The 20306-nt window shown below is 30.1% G+C and overlaps 1 protein-coding gene across 2 annotated transcripts; it reads right to left on the reverse strand.

The window, feature by feature from the left end:
• Positions 1-16139: 16139 nt before the first annotated feature.
• LOC127106141 (serine/threonine-protein kinase SAPK2) lies at positions 16140-18824 on the reverse strand. 2 transcript variants are annotated; one of them, XM_051043431.1, is made up of 9 exons: positions 18429-18824; positions 18257-18331; positions 18038-18139; positions 17667-17720; positions 17489-17581; positions 17136-17228; positions 16931-17035; positions 16730-16828; positions 16140-16599 (listed from the first exon to the last, which is right to left on the reverse strand). In XM_051043431.1, exons 1-9 carry the CDS (start codon positions 18519-18521, stop codon positions 16318-16320), a joined length of 996 nt encoding a protein of 331 aa, XP_050899388.1. In that variant the 5' UTR covers positions 18522-18824; the 3' UTR covers positions 16140-16317. The 2 variants fall into 2 exon arrangements, with proteins under 2 accessions (XP_050899388.1, XP_050899387.1); XM_051043430.1 differs by having other exon boundaries at positions 18402-18816.
• Positions 18825-20306: the final 1482 nt, after the last annotated feature.

Genomic DNA, 20306 nt, shown 5'->3' on the forward strand with positions numbered 1-20306 from the left:
AAATTGATCTTGTTTTGTAGTTTCATGAACAGATTGTACAAAAACTTAGACCTTCATGAGTTAAGTCTGCATAAACTATATTGGTGTATTCAAACTACATATTCATGAATTGAGAGTAAAAATCAGAGATAGAAGGATTATCTTGTTTAAAAAGAGTTATGTCATGTTGAAGCTGGAATCTTCGAGCGGTGTTGTTTTGATTTACTTTCTTCAAATAATTCCACATTGTGGCTTTTGTTTTGTTAGGTTGAAGATTCAATACAATGTTGGGATCAACGGAACCTATGACCCATGACATGACTTGAGCATCTTTGACTACCCATTTGGCATGCACAACTTTATCTTTGTCTTTGTCAGGGACTGGAGTGTTGTCATCGACATGACCCCATAAATCTTTTCTGATGATGAATATTTCGAAATGGAATGCCCAAGCTGAGTAGGTTTTGCCATTAAGGCGAACCAACAAGACTTCATGCTTTTAGATAGACATTGAACTATGGAAATGGGAATTTAACAAGAATGAAGGGTAAATATGTATTGGGAAACAAATAACCCAGAAATAAAGAGAAAAACAAGAATATGAATAAGTGAAAAACAAGAACGTGAATAAAAGTGAAACAAAATCGTGAAAAAAAAAACAGACTGGGTTCTTTGATTTTAACCTAGGTTGATACCATGTTAACTAAGAAAAGGTTTGGTCAAAAACTGTGTTTCTTTTCATTTGGATTTTTCATATAAATACATTAGTTACAAACTCTCAGGTTGACTTTCAATCCATTAAATTAGCTAAACGGTCATATGTACATTTACAGTTAATTATGCTAATTAAGAGAATGGATATTACAAATAAATGTGCAATTTGAACAAAATTATTTCCAATAATTAGCTAATTATTGTCAATAAATATGTTGACACTTAATTTCATCTATCTTGGTGTACCCATCTTCAAAGGTGGATCAATAGCTTGGTATTTCCACATTATAGTTGATAAGATTAGATATAAGTTGGTCTCTTGGAAAACATATTTCCTCTCATTTGCTAGTATAATTTCACTAATTAGAAATGTTTTCCAAAGCATGGACATTCATATTATTATAGTTTATTCTTCTTGGCTCTTTAGTCTCATTAAATACTTATAAAAATGGATAACTAGTTTTATTTGGAGAGGAGACATGAGTAATTGGAAATTAGTCACAATTTCATGGAATAAGGTTTGTTCTCCCTTTGTGGAATATGGGTTTGACTTAAGATCTCCTTCAGCCATCAATGAATCTTCAAATCTAAAGATTTATTAGGAGATTTTGGAATATAACAACTTTTGGGCATAACTCTTGCAGAGTAGTGATTATAAATAACAAAACCATTAGTTATAATATCTTATCTTCCATATGGAGCAACATTAAATTGAAAGTTCGTGTCATCTTTGATATCACTTATTGGCTCCTAAAAATGGAAAAAGAGTCAATTTTTGGAACCGACATTGGAGTGGCACTCCCATTGTCCCGAATTTAAATATTCCAACTTGTTTTCATAACCAATTGCATTCAATTATTAGCGACTTTATCTTGAATATTCAATGGAACATCACATATAAAATGCAATAATATTTCCTTAATCTTCTGTAGTATCTCTTTTAAATTCATTTTTATTTTGATAAAGAAGATCGACGCATATGAACACTCTTTAACTATGGATCTCTCCCTTAAAATGCTTACAATTTCATCAATCTAGCAAATCAATCTTTTCCCTAGTAAAAAATTATACGGAACAAAAATATTCTTCCTTCCAAATCTCTTGTAATATGGAGAATTATCATTAATAGACATCCTATTAATGATAATTTGATGCTCATAAATCTCTTATATTATGTGTAACTTATGTAGTGAGAATTATAAATTTATTGTTCACATGTTTATGCAATGTCCCTTTGATGTGTATTATGTAAATGTTTATGCTTAATAACTAACTCTAGGATCAATTCTTTTCTATCTTTGAGCTTTTAGATATTTGTAATAGCATTTAGACCCCTCAATGCAAGATTGGTATTGTTGCAACTATTGCCACCATTGTGAATGACATTTGGTTTTGAAGAAACAACCAAATATTTCAAAATGAAAGTTTAAATTGGAGTTCTATGAAGGACTTAATTATAGCCAATACGTATTTGACTCGTAATTCTACTTCTATTTGTATTATTACATACCTGAGATACTTTATTATTATGAAAGCCTTCAATGTGATCAAGCATCTTCCTCATACTCCCAAAAATGGTTGAAGTGTTTTGCCACACTCCTATCTTTAATTGGATCAAGTGTACCATATATGGCATGATATTGGGAAATTCAAGCAAAATTGCCTACTGTGCCATTTTTAGGAACCATCTTTGTGATAACCTTGGATGTTTAGCTGTTAGTATTGATATTTCTAATGCTCTAAAAGTTAAGTTAATATGTATTATGTATGCTAATGAGGTTGCAAGGGGTAGAAAGTAGAAGTATTTTTGGGTAGAAACTGATTCAAATCTTGTTTTCTTAGCCTTCAAGTCTCTTCACATGATGCCTTAGTAGTTAAGAAATAGATGGGATGATTACTTTAAAAAATTAGTAATATGAATTTCTTAATCACTCGTATTTTTAGGGAACAAAATCATTACGTGGATAAATTAGCTGACTTGGGCTTATCACTTAAGTCATTCACTCAGTGGAACTATAACCTTTATAGCCTTAAAGAAGACTTTCTAGACATAGACTAGGTATTCCTTGTTTTAAATTATACTAATTTTTCTAAGGGTTTTTGCTCATATCCTTTCTCCATGGTACTTTTTTTAAAATCCAATATATTGAATTTCTTTGTAAAAAAAGGTATAAAAATGAGATAAGTCATGAAATGGGATCAAATGTATTCTATTATGTTTTGTTCCATTCCATCCTTTTTTTTATCAATTCAAACAATAGAACATGAACTAATTTTACTTAATCACATTACATCGATCTAAATATGGTCTAAAGAACTTAATGAGATGGAATATTGAGATTAAAATATTTTAATATGCACCTCAAAGGCATTAGAGTTTTGTCAATACTTTTATTTTAGTTTCAATAGATTTAAAAAGAGATTTAATCAACTTAATGGAAAAAATGTTGGTACGTTGTCTATGAAAAATCACACTTTGAGTATGAAATCAGAGCTAAAGAGTTTGCAAACTGAAAAACCTAGAGTGCAAATAACAAATAGGCACTAGAAACAATTTTTTTTAAGATGCTGATGATTCAAAATCAGAAAGGTAAGGGTACAAAGAAGGATACTATGGAAGAAAAGGAATATTACAAGAAGAATGATGCAAAGAAAGATAACAATGAGGAGACAAGAGAAGGACGAGGATAAAGTATAGTATGTTAATATGACAAATATGGCTAACTATATTGTTTTATATATGTGATCAACTTATTTTAATATACCATATTTTATTTTGTGCTAAGACCATTCTATTACTTCTCGCATTATTTTCATTGCTTTTAATATATTTTTGAATTTAAATTTAAATTTGCTTTGATTTTATTTGTGTTGCTTATTTTCGGAATAAATTATAGTTTAATACCTTTTCACTATGCAAATCATAACTTGAGCTACAAAAATCAGATTGACGCATTCAAATATGCGTCGAAAAGCTAAGACAAAAATCTATAAGTTTTGTGTTGAAGTCAGAATACAACTAGGAGTGTAGAAGAGTCAAATTATCATATTTAGTTCCAGACATAATAAAAATAAAATAGTTAGTTTATATAAATAAATTAGTTAGTTTTTGGTCAACTTATATTTCTTGGGTCGGTGCTCTGAAAATCATTTGTCTTTAGTGTTTAAGCTAAACTCAACATTAGAGAAAGTTAGACAACTTTTAGAAAATAAAGAAGAGCACTAGGATTACATGTCGACTAAACTCCAAGGTTAATCAACTATTTCAGAATTTCATCAAGACTTTGAGATTATTATATTATCAGATTTTATTCAATTCCTTTCAATCTTATTTTGTGTATTCGTTTTTGCTTAATTCGAGTTGCATATAATAATGTTTATTAAATTTGATCGATGCATGTTCCTTAACTCCGCGTGTTAACTTACCTTATTCGTTAATTTCACCCAATTTTCAGCCGTAATGCTTAATGCGACAAATAGGAATATAATTAACATAATATTGATAACGCTTGTTAATCGATACTATAATCAAATAGGAATTGAATTCACATAGGGAATTTATGATATAATAACCGATGATATGTCTAAAATTACCGAACTAGAAGATTAATTTGTTAATCATAATTATAATTGTTTTCTTTATTTTCAATTGTCTGAAACCTAAAACCCCTTTTTGTTTATTTCATTTGGTTAAATTAATTTAGAGTCCTTGCGATACGAGTTCAATGTTGCTTCCATATTCTATACTTTACTTACTCGATTTTTTGATCCGTGTGCGACACCGGGTCAAATTGTCACTGTTGTTGGGGACTCTTTAATAATTTTAGTCAATATTAGAATCCTAATTTAGAGCATTGTTAGCATTTTTTTTTGTTTTTTTTGTTTTTGTTTGTTTGTTGAATTTAAGGGTTGCATATAGTGGTAAGTATTACAGCCTATCAAAATCATAAAGTTTGTGTTTGTCTATTTTATTTGATTTATTTTATATTTTCATATTTTCAAAAAAATATGAAAAAATTTGTAGTGTCTTATTTTCATTTTATTTTATTTTTAGTGATATTTTCAAATATTTATATATTTTATTTTAATCGTTTTTCATTTTTCAATTGTTTTTCTCATTAGGGACATCGTTGGTATTTTTATATTTGTTTCATTGCTGACTCATGATGTATGACTACTAGTGCACCCATTAGCGATAATGATTCTGATTTTGTTTTCTCTCATAATTTATTTGATTCTGATTTTAAGTTTAGTTATCATAACATGGCTGAACAAAGAACCTTAAGAGAATTTACTGCACTTGATTCATTTTTTTATTTATTTTCCTTTTTTTCTGATTTTGATGACACTTATATTTGTGATATTTGTATTGATACTCATTTATGTCCAGTTTGTGCTGAATTCGAAGTTGCTTCACAAGTTGATATTTCTTATGAGATTTCTATTGACAAAGTTGATGTTGCAGATGTAAATATAGTTCTTGGTGCCAAAATTTTACCATCCATTGAGCAACCATCTACTTTAGAGTTTAAACCATTTTATGCAAATTTAAAATGTGCATTTTTAGAATTGAAAGAAAAGTTGATTATAATAATTTTATCTAAATTTGTATTTGAACATGAACGATTTTTTTTTTGGCAAGTATTAAAGAAACATAAGACGACAATTGAATGAACCTTGGCTAACATTTCTGGTATTAGTCTGTCCATGAGTATATATAGAATCTTACTTGAGGATGGAAAAAAATCAGTTAGGCATCCCTAAAGATGACTTAACCCCTTAATTTTGGATGTTATAAAAAATGAGATATATATTGCAGCAAAGGACAAAGAGAAACCATTTTCACTTACCTATTCGACACTTTTACCTATAAAAGAATGTTCTTTCATCCTAGAATAAAAAACGAAGACACCGATAAAAATTTCAAAGTCAATGGACATTGCCTCAAACTATTCCACGAGAGTCCCACATTGGAAGGGAAAACTATAGAAGAATCCTCATTGGAAAATGCTACTTATGCAGTCATCTATCCATCTTGACTCATCAGGTATGTTCTTTCCTCTTTCTTATTTTGTGTTTGTTTCTTTCATTGAGGATAATGTGTGATTTAAGTATAAGGAAGGAATGCCGTTTACTCTTCTTGTTTTATTCTCTTCATTTACTTTTGTTGTTTTGTTTTCTTAAAAAAATTATGCACGATTTTTCGTTGGTTTTTAGAGTTGTGTTGTGTAAGTAATTTCTCCCTTCTCTTTACTAAAGATTTATGGTGTGATATGAGTGATTTGCTTTGCCTTATTAGTATGACAAGTATGACTAAATTCTGAATTGTGCATCATTTGTGATTGATCAATGTCCTTTGTGAGATTTCGAGCCTTATAATGGATAACATACAAAAATCCATTTCTTTCTTTCTTGTGTAATCTCACTCATGTTTGTTAGTTACTCTAAAATTTGACTTGACTCTTGTTAAAACTTTTTGCTTACTTGTGCATATTGTTATGATAAAGAAAATTTGTTCTTGTTTTATTTTAGACACTTAGCCAAAAGTCAACCCGGAAATTATCACCCATTGTTTGAAGTCCCTTTAAGCATATTTATCCTATTTTTTATTCATAAGTCACTGCAAGCCTAAAATGAAAAATAATGATGTCACCCTATTTAAGGGGATGAATGAGTATAATTTTAAATTATGTAGGATTGAATTAGCATAGCTATGATATTTTAAAAGATGACAAAAAAGAAAAAAAAAAAAAAGAAAAGAAAGAAAAGAAAGAAAGAAGAAAATTCATGTTCTTATCTTATCCCTCCCGGAAAAAAAGAAAAAGAAAAAAAAGAAAAGAGAAAAATAAAAAACAAAGAGAAGAGAAAATGACAATGGAAAGTAAATGGAATATTATTTAGTTCAACTACTATAGTCCATTTCAATTCTCTTTTAACCCTTTAAATTTTAGCTTTGTTCCCCTTAGGATTTATCTAACCCATATCTTGACCATATTACAACCCGAATAAAGTTCATTTGATCTTTGTGTGCATGTATTTCAAGTGTAGATATTATAGTCATTTCAAGCTCACGGTAGTGCTAACTTTCATGATGTGCTTTAAATGTAAACATATAACCTAAATACTTGAGAGAATTTTATCCTATGAGGATATTATCACTCATGATGTATTCTTTGGTAAACTGTCCTCTTATTTTCTTTGACTATCACAAGAAATTACTCATTAACGTCATATTTCTTGAAGCTTAGAATGTAAATTTTGATTACCCCTATGCGACCCTGAAAGTCTTTGAAATCACATGTTCAGTTTTTGTTTTTATTTTTATTGTGTTTTGAATTTTGAAGTTAGAGTTTTGCTCATAGTGCAAAAGTTCAAGTGTGCGGGAATTTGATCAGTATATTTTAATACACCACATTTTACTCTGTACTAAGACAATTATATTACTTATCACGTTATTTTCATTGCTTTTAATATGTTTTTAAGTTAAATTTAAATTTGCTTTGATTTTATTTATGTTGCTTATTTTTGGAATAAATTATAATTTGAAACATTCTCACTATGCATATCATAACTTGAGCTACAAGAAACAGATTGAGAGATTCAAATATGCGTTAGAAAGCTAAGACAAAAAGCTACAAGTTATGTTTTTAAGTTAGAAGATAACTCAATGTGCAGAAGAGTCAAATTATCATATTTAGTTCTAGACTTAATAAAAAGAAAGTGATCAATTTTCATGTGATTCGAGTCACACATGTTCATGATTTGAATCATGTGTTAAGCTTAGGACTGACAATGAACAGACTAACTCGAATATAGTTCGAAATTCAATTCGATAATTAAATCGTTGAACTAGGTTCATGAACCAAATGAGCTGAATATGAGGAAAAAAATTAAGTTCGTTAACTAAATGAGCTGAACTTGAACTATATATAGTTTGACTCGTTAGGTTCATGAGTAAAAAAATATTAAAAGTCAACATATATTTTTTAATTAAAAAAATATCTTCTATTTTTTTTTAATTTAAGAAAACCAAATATATATTCTAAATTCCTTTTAATTAAAAAAATATATTTTAAGAAAACCTATATCATATAAAAATATCTTTAAATTAAAAAAAAACATATATCTTTAATTTCTTTTAAACTATCTTTAAGAAAGTGACACTTTTTAAAAATTTGTAGAATATACTTTTTATATTATTTTTAAATTTTATTTTATTAATTTAGTTTCAAGGATTTTAATATGTAATATTTACTAATCTTATAACTTTTATTTTATTTCAATATTTTAAAATATATATATATATATATATATATATATATATATATATATATATATATATCCTAACAAGATGAATCTAACGAGTTGAACCGAGTTGAACTTATAACGAGTCGAATTTTAGCTTAAAAAAAAGTTCGTGTCGAACTCGAACCGAGATTTGAGCCTAACCAATTCTTAACGAGTCGAGTCGAGACAAGTTTGACTTGACTTATTTCCAACCCTGGTTAAGCCTAATTCGAATCAGACAAGTCAGTGGCTCCCATGAAGTTTGTGATTTGAGTCATGCATAACCAATCATTCGAATCACAAAGTTGCGAGATTCAAATCAGGTGTAATATGTGATTCGAATCACAAACACCGATTTTTTGTTTTGCCTCTATTTTGCTTGATTCGAGTTATAGATTGTGAGTGATTCGAATCGCACACAAGAAATCTAAATTTTTTAAGTTTTTTCAAAATGGTTTGAGATTTCACTTCCCACACGACTTGAATTGATATCACCTATGATTCTTATTTCGCTAACTCAGGAAAATTACTTAAACCATCATGATCAAATCTCAAATATAACAATTGATTTATGCATGCTAAAAAATGAATAGTTTAAAAAACTTGATTAAAAGAGGATGTATAGTTATAAATTAGAATCAATAAACAAAAGTAAATTAAAATGAGAGCGATAAGACAAGCAACAAAACCACCGTATTAGGGTACTCCCCCTGAATGTATTAGGCACATGTAACTACATATAAATTAGATGAAGCTCATGTAAAAGTGGGTTCGTCCTCTAATTGGTCGGTTTCATGTTAATATTAGCAAGAGGATCTGCAACTATTTTGATGGGTGCTCCTATGAATTTATCTTTTATAGGTTGAAACTCAAGTTACTCTTCAGTGGGTTTAGAGATGGGGTGTTTAGGCGTTTAAATATTTCCCTTTCCCCGCTACACTCGGTAACCCGAGAATTTGTTAAAGTTTATCAGTACTTGTGTGAATATCAGGCCAAAAAATAATCTATCAATCTCTTTTATAATATTTTAATTGTGTCACACACCTTAAAGGATTCCCTATGAAGACAAGGGTTGATCTCACTACGCCATTTTCTAAAATGTTTGGCGTTTATATAGATCGTTAGAAGAATTTCAAGGATCACTTCCTTATGGTAACTCCTTATGGATTCATTAATCAACAGTGTCCCTAAGGGAGAATCTATCCAAACCATCCTTTCTATCTCGAAGCCAATCAAACGTAAAGAGAGGACCCAAAAATATTGGGTACGTAATCAATTCAACCGAGAATTATATGACTATGTTGTCCCTTATGAATCTCTAACCCCAAAAGAAATGTCAATGGAAGAGGATTTTGTAACCTTACAGGAACACTTGGATTTTGAAGAAGGTAAATGTCATTTGGATATGAGGCCCTCCATACAAGAGAGGAGACTCATCAACACCCAGGTTGTAGTGGACGAAGTTGATGTCCGGGAAAGAAAATAACTCTTTGGTAGGGAGGAGGAATTTGTTTTCATGTTTGATATTTATGTTCCTTTGACATTTGCTAATTTTCTTTGTTCTTTCTTGAAGATACAATTGCATCCATCAATAGTATGTTATAGAGGAAGAAAGCCATGCTGGTGCCTACTACGATCCAAGCTCCTCTTCCCACTCTACTTTCTACTCAAGCGGAGGTGACTATGAACCATAACTCTGCAAACATCCAAACCTTGCCCACTACTTAGAACCAGTCGGATCCCCCATAAGCAGAATTAAAGGCAGATAAAAAGGTCTAATGATCATTCTACTTCAACGACTAACAATTATAGTAAGTGGGGTTAGGATAAAAACCCTGGAGAAGAACAATCCCAAGACAAGAGATCTAAATCATTTAGTTATGACATTATGCGAATCACTCTTATCTTCCATGAAACCACTCCCCCAAGCTTCCAACCATTTTCCCTTCTCAGGTGCCTCAGTCTTCTCAAGAAGCACAAGGATGTGTCTCTGAGCAGGACGCTGCTTACAATCAAAGCCTCTATAACATAGATAAATTAGAGCTGATAGTGAATTCTGCCTTCCACGTGTTTTGATGTGTTTTCTTGATGAATCTAAGTTGTATTATGTGAGATTATTTAGATAAACTCCATAATATTCAATCTTGAACTAAAAAACCATTGTTGTAGTGTTTAACTCTAAATATCGAGTTTGATTAGTAAATCTAAGGTAAAATAGGGAAGCTAATGTTTTTTTTAGTTTTGGTGTGTGTATCAGGATAAAGAATTGTTTTATGTCTATGGTATCTGGAGAGTGTTCTTTATACTCCATGGAATACTTTGGTAGAACTATGCAAAGAGTACTACAAAACAAAGTTGGAAGTTGTCCAATCATTCTTATTTAGAACAAAAGCTTAAACAAGGAACCATTAGGGATGAGTAAAGGTCGGTATGGAACGCAAGCTTGAAGCATAATATTTTTTCCATAATCATTTTTGGATAAGATCAAGTGAAGATATTGAAATATTTTCACTTTTAGTGTTCAATTACAAATAAGGGAAAATCAACTTAGACTTGTGTTGGCTAAAGCAATTGGCTTGTACTGTTCATCATTGTACAAAAAAAAAACTCTTGTATTACCTTTACAAAATAGTGGAAAACCCTAACAATTTTCAATTGTGAACCCATAGAAAAGTGGACGAATGAGTTTAACCACTACAAATAGGATGTGTACATTTTTATTCTCCCTATCTCTTTTACATTTCTTCATAGTATTACATTCATTCTTAAGTTATTTGTCATTTTTAGAATATCATGTGATTAGGTTTGACCTTGCTTATAGTTATTTGTCATATAAGCTTAAATATGTGATAGATCAAATCAATTGAATATTTTATCTCACAATTACAATTGTAAAGACTTTTAACTTTAGATTGAATAATCAATTGATCATAATTCAATTTGAGTCACATGTGAAAATTGAATTATGTAAGTTGTTGTATTGTTTGCCAAAGAAACTTCATTTATCTCGATTGTGATTACTTCTAACTATCTCCTTCAATTGTGATAGACATTGAAACATATCTCCCTTCAAAACCTTCACTATATTTTGCTCCTACTTCTTATCTATGCATTATCTTGTAAAAGTTTGGTTTCATAAAGAAAATGTTTTGAAAATAGTTTTAAGGGAACAAACTATTCAACCCCCTTCTAGACCATTTGATTCCTATATTCTCCACCAACATCTTCGTGTCATAATACATTGTTCACATCAAATTGACATAGTTCCGAACTATAGTGAGCAAATGTATCCACATCATCAATGTCATATGTCTAGTTATATATTTCTCTTCTGCTACTAGTTTGAACTTGTAACGATAAAGGGTTTCATCTGACTTATGTTTCATAGTATAGATTCACCTGCAACCAAACTTAGAGATGTGATATCTATATGTAGAGGGACATGATATTTTATCCCCTTTTAAAGCAATAAGTAAATAGTTTGAGTCTGTATCACAAGTTTTAAAAATATAAAAATCACTAATAGAATAAACTTTTCAAGTACTTATCTCCAGTTCAAACGATTGAATTTTTTTTGGAGCGAATCGAGATTACTTCTTTTATGATATGCCAAAGTTGGTACTAAAAGCACTGATTCCTGCAATAGAAGACATTGGAGGACCTAGAACAATTATAGATATGGGTTCAAGTTCAACCATTGTAGAATCACGAACACTTATAGACATAGGTTTATGAGTGAGAACAATGATATGTTCTATAGGGAGGCTAAGAACAAGGTAAGAAAATCAAACTCAAACTCTTGATAATTTATATACTCCTATTGAGACCGAGGACAAGTGAAGTATGACAAACTTTTATGAAAGATGAAATCTTTGAAGACAAAAAATATTTTGACTAGGATGATGATAATATTTGTACTTTATTTTGTTATGTGCATAACCCAAAAAGATACACTTCATAACACATGGATATTACTTGTTGAGATATTGTTTAAGAACAAGAACAAACATAACATAGCCAAACACATGAGACTCAATGTTTCGTAATACGAGAACAAAGGGAAACTGCAAGAACAAACTTTTAACAAGACTAACATTATCCAAGACTTATACATTTTCTAAATTGTGTTTGTACCATAATATGAAATTGAATAATTAATTGTGGTTCTTCCGATTTAATATTCATCAAGAAGATTCAAGTTACTCAACTACAATCATCAATAAACACGATACAATAATTTGCACCAAAAATATTGGAGGTAGAGACAATCCCCAAAACATCAAAATAAATAACACTAAATGGTTCAACACTTTTATTAAAACATGAAGGATAACAGACACAATTGTGTTTTGCTAATTAACAAACATCACATTAAAATACTCAATCAGTATGAACAAAGATGAAAACATAAACTTAATTATATAAAATAAAGGATATCCAAGATGTTTGTACTGAAGTTAAATTTATGAGGAAGAAAATGGAGACTCAGACTGAAGACAAGAGGACAATACCCTTGAACCATGTGGCTCCTTAGAGAAGTAGTATAAGTCTTCATTTGCTCTTGTAATTTCAATCATCTCCCCTGGTAAGGTCTTGAAAAAAATACATTGATAAGTAAAAAGTGTCACTTTACAACTCTTATCACGAGTAAGCTTATGGATGAAATTAAATTGTTGAAAAATGTAGGAATATGAAGTACAAATTGTAATATGAATGAGGGTTGTAAGTCAATTTTTCTAGTTCCAACAACATGAGCATGAGAGACCCGAACAATATTGATATAAGGAATATTTGAATGTGGAGTATAAGAGGATATTAATGTGTAATCAAATGTCATATGATTAGTAAGACCATAGTCAAAAGTCCAAGTGTCCCTAAAAATACTATGAAAAATAATAAAAGACCGAAAACGCAAACTCTCACCAGTAATTGGTGAAGGTCTGCCATAATTTATAACTTTTTACATTGACGAGACAAGAACAAAGAATTAATCGAACAACAATTGATAGAAAACATTTGTAACCAGAAAATATCTTAAAAAGAAGTACGTCAAAATTCAATTTTGACTACACAAACATAACGAGGAAGATCATACAAGCAAATTGGCGAATGGATTATCGAAAATTGAGATGCCTAAGATGATGTGTGATGCATACACACATGAGACAACACTGAGAATGAGGCTCATGCGTCAGGACGAAAGGGGCACGTGATGGCATGTGAGGGCATGAGAGGAAACTTTGGGGATTGACCAATATAAGAGTGAAGAACATAATAGCATGGTCGTTTATGGGAAAATAATTTTTAAGTGAGTCAAATGAGAATTGAAAGTGATAAAAGTTAAATGAAGGTAAGAAACATAACAAGATTGCCACATAGTGACGATCCCAAAAAGGTTATTTGAAGAATTCGCACTAAGGGTGAAAAAAAGTTGCTGATGACAACGACTAGAGTTTATGTGGAAGCGAGTCCTAAAATGGAAGCTCTCTAATAGCATATTGACAAATAGATATTTGATATAATGAAAATTGTAATTACAATGTTAAAAACAATCTTTCTTAAATATGAAGGAAAAGTAAACAACTTAATTAGTCTTGGAATCCCTTAAATTAATTTAAGATTTTATTTAGGTCTCTTATCTAATAAATATTAGTATTTTTTTAGTTCCTAAAAAAACTATTCTATTAACCAACTTGATATTTTCTATGAACATTTCCTCAAATGTGGCAATACAGATGACAAAATTGAATAAAATGAGTCAACATACATCATTTAAACATAGAAAACCTCATTTAAATCCAACAACAGCAACAGAACCTCCAAAAACAAATTTTCATCTCCTTATATATCTAAATTCTAACCTAAGCCCCACAATAACAACATTCTATAGTATAAAAAAAACGAGAATCTAAGGGCCTGTTTGATTTGATTTTGTAAAACTGTTTTTTAGTTTTTAAAATTTGAAAATAAGAAAATTTGTTTGGTAGTCTAATTTTATAAAATTGTTTTTGAAAACTATTCTCTATTGAGAGTTTTAAAAACTAAAAAACTAAAACAGGTTTTAGAGGTTTTGGTTTTTGGTTTTTAGTTTTGGAAATTATGATGAGGAAAAAACAAGGAAAAGTGGTACACTTTTTAAAACGATTTTTAAAAGTAGAATTACCAAACATGTTTTATTTTATTGTTTTTCTTCAAAACTCTTTTAAAATTGATTTATAAAATAGTTTTTAAAAACTATAAAATTTTCAATTTTTAGATTTTAGAAACCAAAAACAATTTCTCCAAACAAGTTTTTAACTTTTAAATTTTTAAAACGATTTTTAAAAACAGAGCTACCAAACAGATTTTATTCCATTAGTTTTTTTAAAAACAATTTTTTAAAACTGATTTATAAAATCATTTTTAAAAATAGAAAATCAAAACTCAATCAAACGAGCCCTAAATCTTCATTCAACCATAAAACTCATCAATTCCCCAAAGACCAATCATATTCAAAAACTCAAAAAAAAAAAACTCCTACATCTTCAAACCTCTAACAAACTTCTTCATATTCTTTGATCATGATAGAAATTTGGAATGATTTAACACTAAATAAACAAATAATTATTTAACTCAAATCCAAACCAAAATTATGTCATTCTTGTTTTAAATGCAGAACGAAGACAAAATAAACCTAAATTTTTAAAAATTTAAAAAGTAAAAATTCAAAAGTATCAAATGAATAAATCAAATCATATTTGCCTTAATTTATTAATGAGGAATACTAGCAACATTCACTCTTTTATTAGATGAAACACATGCGAACCCTACCATTTCATGTGAGATCTATTTCCAAAGTGAAAGACCTACATGTGTTTCACCCAATAATAAATGTTAAAAAGAAAGTGTTTTTAGCACTTCTCATCTATGAATTTTTCAATATCTTGCCACTATTGTTGTAATCTTGCAAAGTTTGGAACTTTCTACTTCAAATTGTTTCAAATACCAACCATTTCTAAATCCATCGTGGATTGTGATTTTGACGTTGCAATTTTAAGCGGACATCAATGGGGGACTTTGACTTTTACGGATAAATATGTTCGCGGGAAACTAACCAAAATTATTGAATCCGATTATTACAACTTTGAGCTTTTGGGGATGGAAATTGAAAAAGATATTATGTTTAGGGAATTTTTGTTAGAAGAAGTAAAAGAGTCAAAATTGAGAGTTTTTATAGGTTAAAAAAAGGAAGGATGATTTGATGCCGATATTAAATGATATTATTTTTCATGTGGCATTGTGTCGTTAAATTTGGTTTATTAGTTGATTCGGAGGATCCCTGGAAGAATGAAGTAGAAGTAGTAAACAGATTTTGGAATTTAGTTTAAATGAAGTTTTTTTTTATATCTTAAATGAGGTATTATTTTGCACGCAATTATATAGACTAATCCTTTAAGTTTAGGAGGATTAAATGGACGATAAAACACTTTCAAAAAAATTTAATACTATTGCGTGTTCTAGATTCGAGTTTAACCTGAAAACAATCAATTACCATTTCATCAAAGTATACTTAAATTGTTTAAATGAGTTTTGTTGATTCACTTTGTTCAATTTTGTCAACTAAATTACTATATAAGTACGACTAAATGTTTTTGAGGAAATTAAACAAAAAGAATTAAATTGGTTTACAAAATATTTATAAAAAAATAAAAAATAATGTTTATTATATAAGAAATCAAAATAAAATTTTAAATTAGATCAAAAGACTTCGAGAATAATTAACCTAAAAGTAAACCTAATAGGCTGTGTTCAATAAGCCTCAAATTAGTATTACTAATTGTCATTTCCCATCTAATATTTATAACATTTTTAAACCAAAACAAAACCTTTTTTATAAAGAAATGGCTCTAATATTTAAATTTCAAAGTTAATTTCATGACCGTGCAGCATGGTTCATGCATCAGCATCATTCTCATAACACTACCCAACTAGTGCTTCCATCTAAGATGCTGATAGAATGACAGTGATAGATCATTGATCACTCATCTCTCAATTTGTCACCATACCATAAAATTCATACTTTCGTACAAGAAAACAAAACACACCAAACTAAAAAAGAACAAAAAAGAAAAAGTATACAATTCTAATTAAAGAAACCTTTTATATAACAAAAGCATCAATAAAGCAAGAAATCAACAACACTATATCATATATTCTCCACTTAACCATTAGATCAAGACAAGTAACTTCCATTGAAAGGAAAATCAATCAAAACCTTACATTGTTAAGGAGGATGGAAAAAAGAAACATGTTATCTTGAAACAACTTTTAAGGAAGAATAGCAAACATCATCATTATTCATAAAGCACAAACAAAATCACCACTAGTTTCGATGTCATCTATGTCAGCATCTGCATCTAAATCATCAAGATCCATACTGCCTCCAACAAACTGCTCGCCCACTTTTGGACCATCCCCTGCTTTTCTAGCTTCTTGAATTATGGACAGTGTTTCTTCTATGCTTTGTGATGATGAATTGTTTTCATCAATTTGTAAATTATTATTTTCACCCTCTGTGAATTCTAGTGGCAAGTTTTTTAGAAACCATGGATGCATTTTTATCTCTGGTATGGTAATTCTCTGCATCATTAATAATGTAACCGAAAGTTTTTTTAGTAGAATGTGGCGCAATAGTAAGTGCAATTTAAAATTTTGAACATTTTATTTTGAAATGTTGAGTTATGCTAGAAAAATAAATAATTGGTTGTACCTTCTCTGGATTGGCTACAAATATTCTTGATAAAAGATGTCTGCACTCTTGATTTATGCGGACATAGTTTGGAATAGAATAGTGGACGCTAAGAATTCGCTGTCAAAATTATCCAAAAACAAATTAATAAATTTCATGATTGGTTATGTATATAACACCAGGACACTTTATAGAAAATAAAGTATTAATTAGTTTACTAACCTGAAGTGTTTTTCTAAAGTTTCTTGGATCTTCTGGATCTTCAAAAGGATAAGCACCAACAAGCATCACATACAAAGTCACCCCACAAGACCAAACATCTGCAATCTAATCATTCTTAAGGATAAGAACATAACATATTGTTGACTAAATTTTAGTTCCAAATGAATAAGTTTATTATTTGATTATTACGTTAGTTAATAGTTACCTTTCCATCATATTCTCTTCTTGATAAGACCTCTGGTGCGATATAAGCCGGGGTTCCGACAGTTGATTTTGGTTGGGAGTGCAGAACAGATGACTGAAAAACAAATGCAGAACATATCAAAATATCGCCTAATTAACAATAATCTGATGAAATCATGTATGCTTCGCTTCATTCAGAAGATGTGTCTAGTATCTGACACGTAACAATGTGTATGTCAAACACCAACAATTTTTTCTATTTTCTTAAATTACTACCAGTATAGTATCACTCTTATCAGTGTTAATGTTGTGTCTGTGTTTCGGATGAAACAATATGTTAAATGAAATTTAAGTGATAACATAATTAGTTCTTGCCTTCGAGTAACCAAAGTCGCATATTTTGAGCCGTGGTGCCGAGCTTCCATCTAAAAGTGTGTTTTCGAGCTTAAGATCTCTATGGCAAATTTCCTGCAAGAAAATCATAGCTTTCTTGTTGAGCTAAAATTATGAGATAGAAACAAACAGAATCAGATTGGTCAAGAATGGCAGGTACCATTGAATGGCAATAGCTAACTCCAGAAATCAACTGCTGGAAGAAATATCTTGCCTATATGCAAGTAGAAGAAAAAATTATGATTAAGTTATCTAGAATGTGAAAATTGAAATACTAATGTACATGTAACATTAAAAAAAACATAAAGAAACAAACTGTTGCATACAAAAAATGAAAAGTTTGTCTAAAATATGTCACTGTTACTATTGAACTTTGTTGGAAACATGACATCAACTTGCCACTAACTAATGTATATATTGCATGAAATCTTCATTACTGTTTTTTCAATCTAAAACTAAAACAGTTAATTAACATAATGACTTATTGTAAAAATCACAATCATAATCAGGAACAAAACATTATGTAATTACCTCGTCCTCACTGAATCTACCAGCACTACATATTCTTTCAAACAGTTCACCCCCAGCAGCGTATTCCATCACTATTGCTAAATGAGTTGAAGTGAGCAACACCTGCAATTAATGGACATTTCAAAGATTCTTGAAATTTCTTTCAATGAAAAATCGAAAAACGTTAAAGATGATACAGAATATTGAGATGCATCAAGGACCTAACAAAAATGGTAGTACCTCTTTAAATCTAACAATATTGGGATGTTTCAAGGACCTGTGATTTATAATCTCCCTTTGCACGTGCTCATCAATCTATGAAATTGAACAAAACATCATTAATAAATTGAACACGAAAAACATAAAAAGGGAAGAAAAGTGTAACCTTGAAGCCTCTTTCAATGAACTTAACAGCATATAACTCGCCACTCCATTTTTCTCTGACAAGCTTTGCAACACCAAAGTTTCCTGATCCAATATCTTTAATTATCTCATATTTTTCCATGGTTAAGCTTGAATTCTATATATTGATGATAGTTAACAAAGGGTAATTGGATATGTGAAAGGTATGATTGAAGGATCTTATTGTTGTAGTTGTACTAGTTGTTTGCGTGCACAGAATATAGCTTCTTTATTATGGTTTTCAAATTCCAATGTGCAAAGGTTTGGTTAAAAATATGATTGGGTTTTAGATGCCCTTTATTGCAAGTTATAAGTACGACAATTACAACTAGACTATCAATGATATGTCTTCTGACACTTCACTTGGGATCTCATATTTTGTATGCACACAAACTTTCATTTTTAGCTATCAAATTAATTAATAATTTATCTATCTCAAAACAAGATTCAATTGGAGAGTCCAAGTGTCAATGAGCTAAAGATTCAAGATTCAATATATCTTGACACCACGTATCCATAAATTTTTTTTTTAAGGCAATGGGGTATGGTATGAGTCATTTCTCTAATATATTCAACATTTCTGTCATTTTTTGTCGATGTGCATGAGACTTAATCATTCATACTTGAATCCAAACAATTTATCTCATAAGTGTGAGTCACCTACCATCACTAGCCTTAATCTATACTAGGGTCCCATTTTCACCCCTCCATCGAGTCTAACCATGACCCTGATACTAATTATTATAACAACAACCAGTATAGAAGATTAAAGATAAACAAAAGTACAAGACAATGAATACGATTGATTTTTATTAACGTATTTTGACCAATGATACATACCTCTACAACCATATAGCAGCTATAGTTCCCTTTATTTATGTCTTATGAATTAGTTAAGATTCTAGTGTTATAACCTCTCTCTCTCTCTCTCTCTCTATATATATATATATATATATATATATATATATATATATATATATATATATATATATATATATATGTTTCAATTTCCTAAACCTTAATTACCAGTTTTCCTCAATAAATAGTTAGCTCTACCCATAATTATCTCAACAATATGAGTCATACTTAAATTGTTTTGTTCAGGAACTAGAAATGGATGTAGTTAGTGAACTGATGATCTTGAACCGATGATGTTGATCTCTGTCACGGTGACGCACTGTGGACCTGCATGGTTAACACTCTAACGCACAAGTCAGTTCAAGATTCAAGATGAGTATAGTGAAAAGCAGAGATCAGAGAATGCACATTGCTTTTCGTGTGAACTTGATTTATACCTTGGGTCAAGTGGAGTGAATTTGAGATGAATTGAGCCTCAACTATTTGGTCCTTTGGCCAGTCAATAACAGTTTCCCCCAAGACTTTGGTAGGCACTAAGTGATTCGGGGAAGCCTTTAATCATTTTGGCCGACCTTCAGGATATTTTACGGTGTGAGTTAGAACTGAAACGCTTGGAGTCAGTTGAAAAAGTAGTAGGGAACAAGCACACAATATACATTTCCATCATTAAAATGTTCCATTGGCTTCTTCTGACGTGTGTGATGACATGAAAAGTTAGGGCATGACACGGATTATAGTGCATTTCAGTGCACTCGAGTTTGCTTGTATTCCCAATGGGAAATCCATCCATTGATCTCAGGACTACTTTCCTTCTTTGATATAACTTGTTCATTTGTCTCCGTCTATAAATAGGAAGAGTTGCGTGTTTTAGATTTTTTTGGCAATCTTTGGAATTCAAGCTTAATCATATTTACTTCGTTATCAAACGCCTTTATCTCTTCATTTATGAGTGTTAATTAGAACGATTGTAGTTCCTTAACCAAAATCTATGTCATTCTTCATTTAAACTGCTTCATCCCTATCACATAAT

Source organism: Lathyrus oleraceus, chromosome 7, assembly GCF_024323335.1.
Source record: "Lathyrus oleraceus cultivar Zhongwan6 chromosome 7, CAAS_Psat_ZW6_1.0, whole genome shotgun sequence".
Classification (NCBI taxonomy): Eukaryota; Viridiplantae; Streptophyta; class Magnoliopsida; order Fabales; family Fabaceae; genus Lathyrus; species Lathyrus oleraceus.

What these genes read in the sequence shown, in the direction of transcription:
- LOC127106141 (XM_051043430.1), bottom strand. Translation starts at nt 18,521, where the DNA reads ATGGAAAAATATGAGATAATTAAAGATATTGGATCAGGAAACTTTGGT. An exon ending in TTAGCTATTGCCATTCAATG is followed by an intron (nt 17,582 to 17,666) that starts GTACCTGCCATT and finishes ATTTTCTTGCAG; the next exon opens with GAAATTTGCCATAGAGATCT. An exon ending in GAAGAGAATATGATGGAAAG is followed by an intron (nt 17,036 to 17,135) that starts GTAACTATTAAC and finishes AAGAATGATTAG; the next exon opens with ATTGCAGATGTTTGGTCTTG.